Source organism: Salvelinus fontinalis, chromosome 5 (assembly GCF_029448725.1).
Source record: "Salvelinus fontinalis isolate EN_2023a chromosome 5, ASM2944872v1, whole genome shotgun sequence".
Classification (NCBI taxonomy): domain Eukaryota; kingdom Metazoa; phylum Chordata; class Actinopteri; order Salmoniformes; family Salmonidae; genus Salvelinus; species Salvelinus fontinalis.
Genome location: NC_074669.1, coordinates 32,871,362 through 32,884,063, shown reverse-complemented (window position 1 = coordinate 32,884,063; position 12,702 = coordinate 32,871,362). Strand labels below are relative to the sequence as shown.

The window sequence follows — 12,702 nt, the reverse complement described above, 5'->3', positions numbered from 1 at the left end:
GACATCAGTCAGGAAGATAAAGCTTGGTCGCAAATGGGTCTTCCAAATGGACAATGACCCCAAGCATTCTTCCAAAGTTGTGGCAAAATGACTTAAGGACAACAAAGTCAATGTATTGGAGTGGCCATCACAAAACCCTGACCTCAATCCTATAGAAAATTTGGGGGCAGAACTGAAAAAGCGTGTGCGAGCAAGGAGGCCTACAAACCTGACTCAGTTACACCAGCTCTGTCAGCAGGAATGGGCCAAAATCCACCCAACAATGTGGGAAGCTTGTGGAAGGCTACCCAAAACATTTGACACAAGTTAAACAATTTAAAGGCAATGCTACCAAATACTAATTGAGTGTATGTAAACTTCTGACCCACTGGGTCTCTCTGCTATTATTCTGACATTTCACATTCTTAAAATAAAGTGGTGATCCTAACTGGATTAAATGTCAGGAATTGTGAAGAACTGAGTTATATATATATATATATATATATATATATATATACACACATATATATATTATATATAGGTGTATGTAAACGTCTGACTTCAACTGTGTTTCTCTAATATGCGTGGGAATACTTTGGAACAGATTTCCAAAATTAAAATCACTTGGAGCTCATTTCCTGCTGTTTTTAGAGTCTTATGTCCAAAAAATAAAATCACCCACGAGCTAAATTCAGTGCTCGGGCCGCCAGTTGGGGAACCCTGCACTACAGTGACATGTCCATACCTGACGGTGTGTATGACCTGAGTGAGCCAGGGTCCAGTGAGCTCAGTCTTATTCTCCCAGCCACCGTACAATCTCAGCTCCAGCTCTGTCAGGGTGGAGGGGAGCAGAGCACCTCTCACCAGCTTCACCAAGCGATGAGTCACCTCCTCTATCATTTTCTATACAGACACACAGAAACAGACTAGAGTCCAATAACAATACAACAGTACCACTTTGGACCCATTACAAGGCACTGCCCATTTTGCTTTAGTTCTGAAAACTGTAGACACTGATGAGAGGGCATTCTTATGGTTGTAAAAAGTGCATCTAAAAGTATATCCAACACAACTCACCTTAAAGTCGTTCTGTCTCTGCCTGGCATTCTTCTTTGACTTTTCAACCTGGCCAGATTTCTCTCCAGTCTGATAAAAGCACACGTTTGACAACAGTGAAAATATGCTGTGTTGGATCATTACATTCATGACACCCAATCACTATCTGTTTTATGTACCTCGCTGAAGAGGCTGCCGTTGACGTAGGAGATCCAGAGCTTCCAGAAGTTGGGCAGCTGGCCAATCACCACGTCCGAGAGCTTCTCCACAAACTGCACCTGCTGGGGTGTCTCATAATGCCAGGCTGCAACACACACAGACAGGAGACAGACCGGTTATAGACAGACAAGCGAAAGTAGCTGAGTAATATAGTGTTGTACATACAAATATAGAATAGTTCACAATTAAACTTTACAAATGTACACAGTGCTGATGTTTTTGGGGGGAAACATGTCCACAACCCTTTCAAAACTCCCAGGTTGAAAATGTCTGGTAGAGTGTATATGGTTATACTGTACTGTAATATAGTAGGGTTACTCACTGCTGTGGCGAGGGGTATGCAAGATGCCCCCCTTATTCAGAGGAGCTGTGTCCCTGATCCTACTGAAAGCCGATGGGCGAGGGTCCCCCTCTAGATCCAGGGCTATGGCCCCCAAGCCCACTGAGATGGAAAGATAGGAGGAGAGGGGGAGAGAGAAAAGAGAAATAAACCCACAGGAACACATACTTGAGAGATTAAATAAACCTTTTTTCATAATAACTCCCCATTCCTCAATAATCTCAGCAGGCTTTCACACCAAACAATCCCTCCCTTGCTCCTCTCCTCCGTTCTTTATTTGTCTTCTGATCCACCTCTCCCCTGGCCAGTAACAGACTGCCGCGTTGTTTCAGGGTGAAAGAGAAAAGTAAAGGGGGAGGATGAGCAGAGGACAAGCGAGCAAAGGGGAGCTGAAGAGAGGGCAGTGGGTTTGCACAGGGCAGAGGTGAACTGGGTTTAGCCGGGCCACACTGGGCACAGTGATGTCTGTTCGGTTCTGGGTCAGATTACTCTGGCCTGATCAGGCCGCTCACTGCTCTCCACTAGATGGTGATAGAGAGCTACAGTGGTCCTGCAGCAAGGGGATGACTGGCTGACTGGCACTCTTATGCTGATGGCACGGTTATCTTGCACCCTTGCTTCCAGTGCACTTGGCTTATAGTGCACTCCTGTGGGGCACTGGGAGAGGTTTGGTAAAGAAAACCTGGATGGGGTGAAAGGTCAGCCCCGTGAACTTTGGTCTTTGACATGAAAATGAAACCTGCACTGATAAGACTATGATAGAAACTCAGGGTAAAGCACTAATACAACAACACCGCTAGAGCTTAAATAGCACGCCTACAGATCCTTATTGTAAACGCATTGAGAAGAATCCAGAACATATGACACACACACACACTCACACACACAGTGAGTCACAAACTCATTCTCTTGTGTATGTTGCGATCTATGAGCTTTGGTGAAACCCCCAGACTGCTTGGGCAGCAGGCTTACTGTACAGGAGATCAAACCTTTCCATCTCCAAATGTGAGGAAAGTCTACAAGGTGAGTCAGACAGACCAGACACGGTTTTTCAAACACATGCATATATAGACACACAGTAAGTAGAAACACATATGTTTGGAAGTACATATTTAGGCATACACACAACCACACACACACACACACAGACACACAGAACACCATGGGAAAGGGTTCACCCGACACCTGGATCAACAGCAGCAGCTCTCATCCCTCTCTCTATAAAAAGAAAGATAGGAAAACATGGACAAGAATGAGAGAGAAAGCAGCTCCATATGTGCAGAGTGTGTGTCTGTGTGCCCATTGTGTGTGTGTGTGTGTGTGTGTGTGTGTTTATAGGGTATGGCCATACACAGAGTGTGTTACAAAGTATCTTGTGTGTTGTGTGTTTAATGTGTAAGATTAGAAAGTTAATTCCTTCTCTGTGTGTGTGTGTGTGTGTGTGTGTGTGTGTGTGTGTGTTGAAGACCCTGTGTGTCTTCTGTCAGCGCGGTGCAGCTCACTTCCTTCTCTACCCTGCAGGTCGCACGACTTCCTGTTCCCCACTGGGTCGCAACCCCGACCACACACACACTGCTTTCTGTCTAAACACACACACACACACACACACACAGAAGATACATATCCAGTGATCCTGTAAAGGACTAACACACTCTACATACACTATATTTACACAAAAGTATGTGTACCCCTTCAAATGAGTGGATTCGGCTATTTCAGCCCGTTGCTAACAGGTATATAAAATCGAGCACACAGCCATGCAATCCTCATCGTCAAACATTGGAAGTAGAACCGCCTTACTGAAAAGCTCATTGACTTTCAAAGTGGCACCGTCATAGGATGCCACTTTCCAACAAGTCAGTTTGTCAAATGTCAGCCCTGCTAGAGCTGTCCCGGTCAGCTGTAAGTGCTGTTATTGTGAAGTGGAAAAGTCGAGGAGCAACAACGGCTCAGCTGCGAAGTGGTAGGCCACACAAACTCACTGAACGGGACTGCCGTGTGCTGAAGCATGTAGCACGTAAAAATCATCTGTCCTCGGTTGCCACTCACTACCGAGATCTAAACTCCTCTGGAAGCAACGTCAGCACAAGAACTGTTCGTCAGGAGCTTCATGAAATGGGTTTCCATGGCCTGGCAGCAGCACACAAGCCTAAGACCACCATGCACAATGCCACGTGACGTTGGAATGGTGTAACGCTCGCTGCCATTGGTCTCTGGAGCAGTGGAAATGCGTTCTCTGGAGTGATGAATCACGCTTCAGATTGGTGTGGAAGAACTTGACTGGCCTGCACAGAGCCCTGACCTCAACCCCATCTAACACCTTTGGGATGAATTGGAACGACGACTGCGAGCCAGGCCTAATTGTCCAACATCAGTGCCCGACCTCACTAATGCGTGTGGCTAAATGGAAGCAAGTCCCAGCAGCAACGGTCCAACATCTAGTGGAAAGCCATCCCAGAAGAGGGGAGGCTGTTATAGCAGCAAAGGGGGACAAACTCCATATTAATGACCATGATTTTAGAATGAGATGTTCGACGAGCAGGTGTCGACATACTCTAGTATATGTGGCTGCTTTCTCTCTCTGCTTCTTGTCCATGTTTCCTTATCTTGTATTTACATTGAGCTGTTCAAATGACATAACTACCAGGCTGTTGATATGAATACAGAGATTCAGGCGAGTTTGAAATTGCCCCTTCATGTTTTTTCTTAATACCCTAACACTGCCTAATAAATACCCTAAGACTGCACAGTGAAGATCTGCACCAGTCAGTGTGTCCTGGCCTTCTAATCATTTAACCGATTGACAACGTTATTTTCCTACAAACACAATTGCTGCTAATTGTATTTCTCGTTGGCAGGGTGTGTATTGTTCAGGAACTAAAAGCAACACAGTTTGTAATTGAATTGGGCAGAAATCGATTGAGATAAGACAAATAAAATGGGAGCTTTTAGACATAGAGAAGCAACTGACTGCTAGCGCTGCCCTGCTCGCTGCTACGCTACAAATCAACCAACCAACCAACCACACACAAAAATGTGATTAATTGGGTTTCAAACAAAAGGAAAACACATTTTAGGGTATTTTCACAGGTAATTATTAGAGTCATAACAACACACTAGAATGAGCTTCCGATCCTTCACGTTCTGGAACATTCCGCTATACCAGACATGAGAGGAAAACTACAACACTTACCAATAAATAGAAGAGCTATAGGCTTGCCCTGTCACGCGTGACTCTGACAATAGGTCTCAAGGTCCACTCTGCTAGCTACAACACCGGATAATAATTAGTGTATGTGTGCGCGTTTGATGATAAAAATTTTTTTTAAATAAAAATATGTAACCTTTATTTAATGACGATGATTGATGTGAGGAGTGAGTGGGGCTGGTGGAGGAAAGGTTTGAGAGATACTGGCCTCAGGTGTAGCTAGGTGGATGTGGTCTTGGTGGGATTGGGGCAGTGGGTGCTACTGTTGAGGGATGCTTTTGGTAAGCACTGGTTTTGGGTTTGGTGTGTGTGGGGGGGGGGGGGGGGGGGGGGGGGGCTGAGGGGAGCGGGGATGTGGTCTAGGAGTGTAAATGGCTGCCAGGTGCGTAGAGTGGCTGAGCTCATAAGACAGGGGACAGGAGACAGCTGCTGAGTGTGTGCATTTGATATTCAATGATTTCTTTAAATAATGCCATAAGTGCATCTGAGTGACTGGTGTCATCCATGTACTGAATTACAGACTCACTTTGCATACAGTAGGCCTATGCACTCCGAGCCCTAACCAAATTCACAGACAGACACTTGACTTCCTGTCTCCGTATAGGCTAACAGCTGTCTGACAGCTGTGTCCAAGTGTCCATGCCTGTAGCGATGTGTAACTAACTCGATCCCAGAGATGAGTGATGCAGCTCTGTAGCTCAAGGTGAAGAGCATTACAGAGAGCACAATAACCCCCCATACTCACGGAGCCCCGGAAACCACTGTTACCCTTAGCATTCGCGCTGTTTATACTCTGACTCCACTACATACGACAGCCACCACCCACGCAGTGTTCTGTCTGCAAGCCTAAGATCACCATGAGCAATGTCAAGCGTCGGCCGGAGTGGTGTAAAGCTCGCCGCCAATGGACTCTGGAGCAGTAGAAACGCATTCTCTGGAGTGATGATTCACGCTTCACCATCTGGCGGTCCGACTGACGAATCTGGGTTTGGCGGATGCCAGGAGAACGTTACCTGCCCCAATGCATAGTGCTAACTGTAAAGTTTGGTGAAGGAGGAATAATGGTCTTGGGCTGTTTTGCATGGTTCGAGCTAGGCCCCTTAGTTCCAGTGAAGGGAAATCTTAATGCTACACCATACAATGACATTCTAAACAATTCAGTGCTTCCAACTTTGTGGCAATAGTTTCAGGATGACAATGCCCCTGTGCACAAAGCGAGGTCCATACAGAAATGGTTTGTCGAGATCAGTGTGGAAGAACTTGACTGGCCTGCAAGGAGCCCTGACCTCAACCCCACCAAACACCTTTGGATGAATTGGAACTGACTGCGAGCCAGGCCTAATCGCCCAACATCAGTGCCCGACCTCACTAATGCTCGTGGCTGAATGGAAGCAAGTCCCCGCAGAAATGGTCCACCAACATCTAGTGGAAAGCCTTCCAAGAAGATTGGAGGCTGTTATAGCAGCAAAGGGGGGACTAACTCCATGTGAATGGCCATGATTTTGTAATGAGATGTTTGACGAGCAGGTGTCCACATACTTTTATACACAAAATAGCATGTAATGTTAATATTCAGAAGTATTCAACTCCTTGAGACAATACATGTTAGAATCACCTGTGACAGTGCAATGCAATAAAATGCTAATTAATTACTTAAAAATCATACAATGTGATTTTCTGGATTTTTGTTTTAGATTCCGTCTCTCACAGTTGAAGTGTACCTATGATAAAAATTACAGACCTCTACATCCTTTGTAAGTAGGAAAACCTGCAAAATCGGCAGTGTATCAAATACTTGTTCTCCCCACTGTATATACTGTATTCTAGTCATGGCTCATCCTATATAACTAGAACAATAATGTCCATATTGTCTATGCACACCCTTATATAGACACCGAGTGTACAAAACATTAAGAACACCTTCCTAATATTGAGTTGCTGCCCCATGTTGACTCCAATGCTTCCCACAGTTGTGTCAAGTTGGCTGGATGTCCTTTGGGTGCTGGACCATTGTTGATACACAAAACTTTTGAGCGTGAAAAACCCAGCAGCATTGCAGTTCTTGACACAAACCGGTGCGTCTGGCACCTGCTACCATACCCCATTCAAAGGCACTTAAATATTGTGTCTTGCCCCTTCACCCTTTGAATGACACACAAACACAATCATGTCTCAATTGTCTCAAGGCTTAAAAGTCCTTCTTTAACCTATCTCCTCCCCTTCATCTACATTGGATTTGGAAGTGGATTTAACAAGTGACATCACTTAGGGATCATAGATTTCACCTGGATTCAACTGGTCAGTCTGCCATGGAAAGAGCAGGTGTTCTTAATAACAGGGGTCGCTAGCATTTTTTTGGGGGGGGTGATATGTACATTTGTGTGTGCGTGTCTGTGCATATGTGTGAGCATGGGTCTCTACTCCTCATCCTGAGCAGACAGTTTCGCATTCACATTATTCCTGGTACTGATTTAACAGAGAAACAGCATCCTTGGGGTTAATTGTTCCAATCCATCTGTGCAGCCTAGTGTCTGTGTGTGCGTGTGTGTACTGTAACATGTCGGGCCCTGAAACCCAAGTCCAACACCGAGAGAGATGACAGGAGGGAGCGTGTTGACAAATGGCAACCTAACCAGTCTGACTGAAATTGAAAAACGGGGGGCTTTTCTTTCTATCTTCCGTGCGTGTGTGTGAATCTGTGTGTGCGTGCATGTATACATAGATATAACGTGTGTGTGTGTGTGTGTGTGTTTCACTCACCTCTCTGGCAATTGATAAACTCCTCCTTGCAGTTCTGCATGAGTCCGAGGATCCACTTGTGCTGGGCGGAGATACACTGCCAGGCAGGGTCCCCTGATGCATGCAGGTCAGACAGGTACCTGGAAGGAACACACACAGGCAAGGGTGAAAATGTGGGCACAGCACTTCACAGGTGATACTGACACACTCAGGTGAGAAATGGGTGTAAACAGCACTTCAATATGACACCCGTTAAAATCTAAACCCTGTGCCGTCGATCTCCCTCAGCCTAACTTCCTCCCCAAAATCATCATCCCATACCCACAGTCCTCTTCCCCAGTACATTCCCTGTACAGCTGCACTCGGTACTCTGTGGGATCATCACAAATGAGTCTGAGTCACTGACTGTGGCTCTGGGCTGGCTTCATCACATAGCAGGCAGACCAGACTAATTTGCTCCTCATTACAGGAGATCCCTCTGAACCCCTAGCCAGCCAGCCTCTACAGTATGCCCCCACAAGACCTGGGTTCAAGCAGTATTTCCAAATACTTTGGACATTTCATTGCCTAGAGTACCAGATGGGTGGGTTTTGGTATACACTTTGGGGAATATTCTATTGGTTAAATTTGACCAGGCAAGTTCAATCAAGCACAGTATTTAAAAGAACATACATGGAACCATTTTACTGTGATATGTGGTTCGTCTCTGTAGACATTGTACCAATGCGCCAGCTTAACACGTCTGTAGAAGTTCCCGTGTCAGTTGGGACAGAGAGGACGAGTCAGAAATTGGAAGCGCGTCACCAGTAACGCCACAGCTAAATTACTAAAATGTAAATGTTATGTAAAAACCCAGGTCTGGTTTAGCCTACCCTCCACAGCCCCCCCAGCCAGCCAACCAGCAAGTTCACCCCCAACACAGCCTGCTAGTCCCCTTAATGTGTGTAAGGTAAACTGGGGGTATGGTGGGCGTTTAAAGCTAGCTAGCTATAATGTAATGTAGGAGGATGAAAGATGGCTGCTGTAGTCTAGAGCTGCACTCTCTCGTTCTGACGAGTCAGTCTGAGCAATAATAAACCAGCCAAGACCACAACTATGCAGGATGTAGGGAAAGGGGGAGAAAGAAGGAGAGAATGAGAACAAGACCAAGGGGAAAAGAGGAACAAGGATAGAGAGAGACAGGGAAGTGAGCGAGAAAGAGAAAGTGAGAGAGGGGAGAAAGAACAAGACATGAAGAAAGATTTATTTTAAAAGTACATTTTCTGCCAAATGACCGCGGTCAACGCAGAGTTACGGGGGAAGACCGTCAGGAAAATAAAATAACTGTCATAAGGTAAAAAAACATAAATAAAATGAAGACTTGTTTGCTACAACCCCTTGCTGAAACAATAAGCAACCACGTTTCATCGCGCTTTAAAGATTCCTGGTTACCACGGAAATGGTAGCCATCTTCAGTTCGCTGTTTGCTCCACAACACAAAATTCTAAAAATGTCTAGAGAGGACGCAGTTTTAGGGTTTTGTGTTGTGGAACAAACAGCTCACTGAAGATGGCTGCAGCCGGCGTGCGGTTGAGTCCGTATCCATGGTAACACGGTCCATTACACAATTATACAATTAACGTGCCAGCCCTAAAGATGAGGCAAACAATGAGCCAGAGACAGAAAGTAAGAACAGAGAACAGAACGAATATGGGAAATGTAATACACTAAAAGCATAAAGACATTACTAATTTTGCACTGCGTGACATCTAACCCTCTACAGTGCAGTATGTGTAAACATAGTGAGACCGTATGTATCTCTTCTGGTCATGCAGGGTTGAAGGTGTCTCCAGTAGCTTGTCCAGGAGCAGACTCCTCAGAGCCCCGATCCTCGTCTCCACCTCGGCATACACTACACACAGACAGGAGAGAACATTGTCATTAGTCTTGTTGACAGCACGGTAAACTGGACATCACCCCTCTTCCAAGAACCCCACCCTACCTTTTTTAAAGACCGAGACCTCCGTGTTGCTGAACAGAGACTTGGCTTTCTCATAGTCATTGATCACCACGTCATAATCTCCCTGAAGGAGAACACATACAATTCTCAAGACAGCTCACAGACAACAATATCACAAATGGTTCATAATTTAAAAAAAATGTTTATTGATATTTTATTTGACAGGGGTTTATTTCATACGTGGAGACACTTGTGTGTACAGTGCACTGGACATGAACACGACACTTTGGCATTCTAGCTTCTCTAGCACCACCTTCTGGATGCCGGGCTGGAGTTTGAGCAACAGGTTGAGGTGTGCATGCTGTGCGTGTGTTCCATGACATAGACTGACCAGGTGAATCCAGGTGAAAGCCATGGTCCCTTATTAATGTCACTTGATAAATCCACTTCCATCAGTGTAGATGAAGGGGAGGAGACAAGGATTTTTATATGGTATGGTAGTAGGTGCCAGGCATACTGGTTTGAGTGTGTCAAGAACTGCAATGCTGCAGGGTTTTTCACACTCAACAGTTTCCCTTGTGTATCAAGAATGGTCCATCACCCAAAGGACATCCAGCCAACATGGCAAAACTGTGGGAAGCATTGAAGTCAACATAGGCCAGCATCCCTGTGGAACGCTTACGAAACCTTGTAGAGTCCATGCCCTGATGAATTGAGACTGTTCTGAGGGCAAAAAGGGGGGGGGGGTGCAACTCAACATTAGGAAAGTGTTCTTAATGTTTTGTACACTCAGTGTATACCTTCTGTATGTTGCGTTCGATGTTGAGCGGTAGGTTGAAGAGGAACTTGAAGCGCTGCAGGACGTTGAGGGCGTTCCGCGTTGAGTCAGCTTTATCCTTCCGCCCCAACACCTCCTGGAACAGAGTGTCTGCTGTATCACTGGCTCCTGGGGTGGAGGGAGTGGGGGGAGAAGGGGGAGGGGAATAAAAGGGAGAAAATAGAGAGAAGAGGGGAGAAGGGAGAGAGATGGAGAGAAAGCGCGAGCGTGAGAGAGAGAGGGTGAGTACTACAGACATCAAGAAAAAGTTAAGGATAAAAAAATATATTTCACTATTAATACATATCTCTCTGACATAGAGAACCTGGTTTTCCTCTGTGGTGATGGCATGTGTGTGTTATATTATCTGAACTTAGAGGGGTGGAAAAAGAGTCAAGGAGTATGACAGCTATCTCTTACTCTAGTCCCTCTTTTTCTCTCTGGGCCATTAGTACTCTCCTGCTTCTTGGGTGGCCTCGGAAGTGGAGGCAAAAAAAGAAAAAAACAAGGACTCGCTAATTTAAATCAGAAAAAAAGCCTGCCAGGCGTCCGCCAACCCCACCAAATCTCAAAAGGAAAAACATTGAGATTTAAAACACTTCGCTCCCGACTCTATGCTCTGACTGACGAGATGTCACGTGTTTGATACTTCAAGGGGCTGTTTGTGATTAGCTGATGGGTTGAGGGTTTGACGGGCGGGGTGGAGGTTAAGGGGGTGTATGGGAAGAAGACAGGGGTCTTGGGTCGAGGCGCTGTGGGGATGAAAGCAGCGTCCGGCTGAGAGGTTTATTAACCTTCAACCCGGAGGAAACCTTTCCGTTTATTCACCCTCCATGATAGGTAGGAGACGCATTATCATGTATGAGATGAGAGGGGCGGACAGAGGATCCGGCTGGAAGATCTACTCTCCAGACAGGGAAGAACGAACACACGCGGCGTGGTGTGTGTATGAGAGTGTGTGTGTGTGAGCTTGTAAAGAAACGTCCTAGTAATTGAACTTCCAATAAAGACAGAAGTGGAAAGAGGATATTAACCAATGGCACCTGGGATGATGTCTGCGCTCAGCTCACACTACATGATAATAGCAAGAAGTGGCAAGATAGAGAAATGCAGATGGATGGTGGATTGGTCGATGGATGGGTTGATAGATGATCATTCGTACATGGATAGAAGGATGGATAAATTAATGGATGGAAATTTGGATGAATGAACAGATAGCTGTATAGATGGATGAAAGATGCTTACTGTTGAGAACATTCTCCAGGCGTTGTGTCATGGAGCCCTCCACCCTCTCTGTCCCGTCTGACTCCAACCTCTGGTGTATAGCTGCAACAGAACAATACAGTTTTATTCAATTATGTGAAAGATTGTGATGATAACGGCTCAGTTCAATCAAAGTAGGCTGGCCCTCTTTTTTTATAAAGCCCTGCATGCATTAACTTCCATTGTACCTTACTTCATTGTTAACTTATAGAAGATAACTTGTAGGAGATACCAGACCCGGTCTCAGGGATGGCTAACTCTGGAGATCGCAGAGTTAAGTAAGATGCAAAGAAATGAAAAGCAGATTTACCTGTGGAATAGGGGTGGCAGGTTAGCCTAGTGGTTAAGAGCGTTGGGCCAGACACACACACACACACACACACACACAACTTAAAGCTTTAGGCATTCTAAATAAGTGTTCTCCCAATTTCTAATTGGAGGGCTGACTACACAAAAAAAAGAACTGTCTCTATGGCTACAAAGAACAAACAGCTTTTAAACCTGTCCAACAATGTCATGAATTCCACAGATTAGCCAAATCTGAGTTCATGTAAATATACAGCTATTAGATCGAGCCTAGGCTGCTTTTCCATGTTCTTCAACGTGCACTAGTCACAAACTGTTAATACTAGAATAGATACATATGGCGAGGCGTGGTTTAACGTGACCACACCCCCGAGTAGGGTACTACCGTTACTGCCATATAATTAGCCTAATTTTGGCGTCATTCTAAACAAACTACTGACACTTTTTTTGTAGTTTCAATAAACTTTTTCAGCAGCATCAAGTGTCGTTATTAAAATACTTGGCTGTCACAACAACAAATTACTTGTATGATACTTACTCTGCCACTAATTTATTACCCGATCTGCTAACACTTATACTTACGTCACGGTTTGTTTCCCCATAGCTTTTTCTCCGGTTAGCTGATGTTAGCGAGAGAAATTAATCTCAATCTAATTCGCTTGTCTGCGATATGTCGCGTAACTACTTCCAGTCTTTGCCTACTCTTGAACGGTCTAGAGTTGTTTGGCCTATATGTCCTTTCAACTTTCCGGAGACTAACTGGGGACACAACCCTACCAAATGGACCAAAACAAAGTAGCCTATGGTGATATCTACACCTAGTTGGTGGAATCTCC

General features: G+C 45.2%; 1 protein-coding gene across 2 annotated transcripts in view; it reads right to left on the bottom strand.

Moving 5' to 3' along the window:
* Positions 1–12,702, bottom strand: part of LOC129855479 (exocyst complex component 2-like) — an 87,042-nt gene that overhangs the window by 25,858 nt on the left and 48,482 nt on the right. For both annotated transcript variants that reach the window (XM_055923192.1, XM_055923191.1), the window contains exons 7-15: positions 11,543–11,623; positions 10,281–10,426; positions 9,523–9,604; positions 9,330–9,432; positions 7,563–7,681; positions 1,577–1,696; positions 1,215–1,339; positions 1,057–1,125; positions 725–882 (exon numbers count right to left, since the gene is read on the bottom strand). In XM_055923192.1, coding sequence (XP_055779167.1) covers positions 725–882; positions 1,057–1,125; positions 1,215–1,339; positions 1,577–1,696; positions 7,563–7,681; positions 9,330–9,432; positions 9,523–9,604; positions 10,281–10,426; positions 11,543–11,623 — 1,003 coding nt within the window. The remainder of the gene's footprint in view (positions 1–724; positions 883–1,056; positions 1,126–1,214; positions 1,340–1,576; positions 1,697–7,562; positions 7,682–9,329; positions 9,433–9,522; positions 9,605–10,280; positions 10,427–11,542; positions 11,624–12,702) is intronic.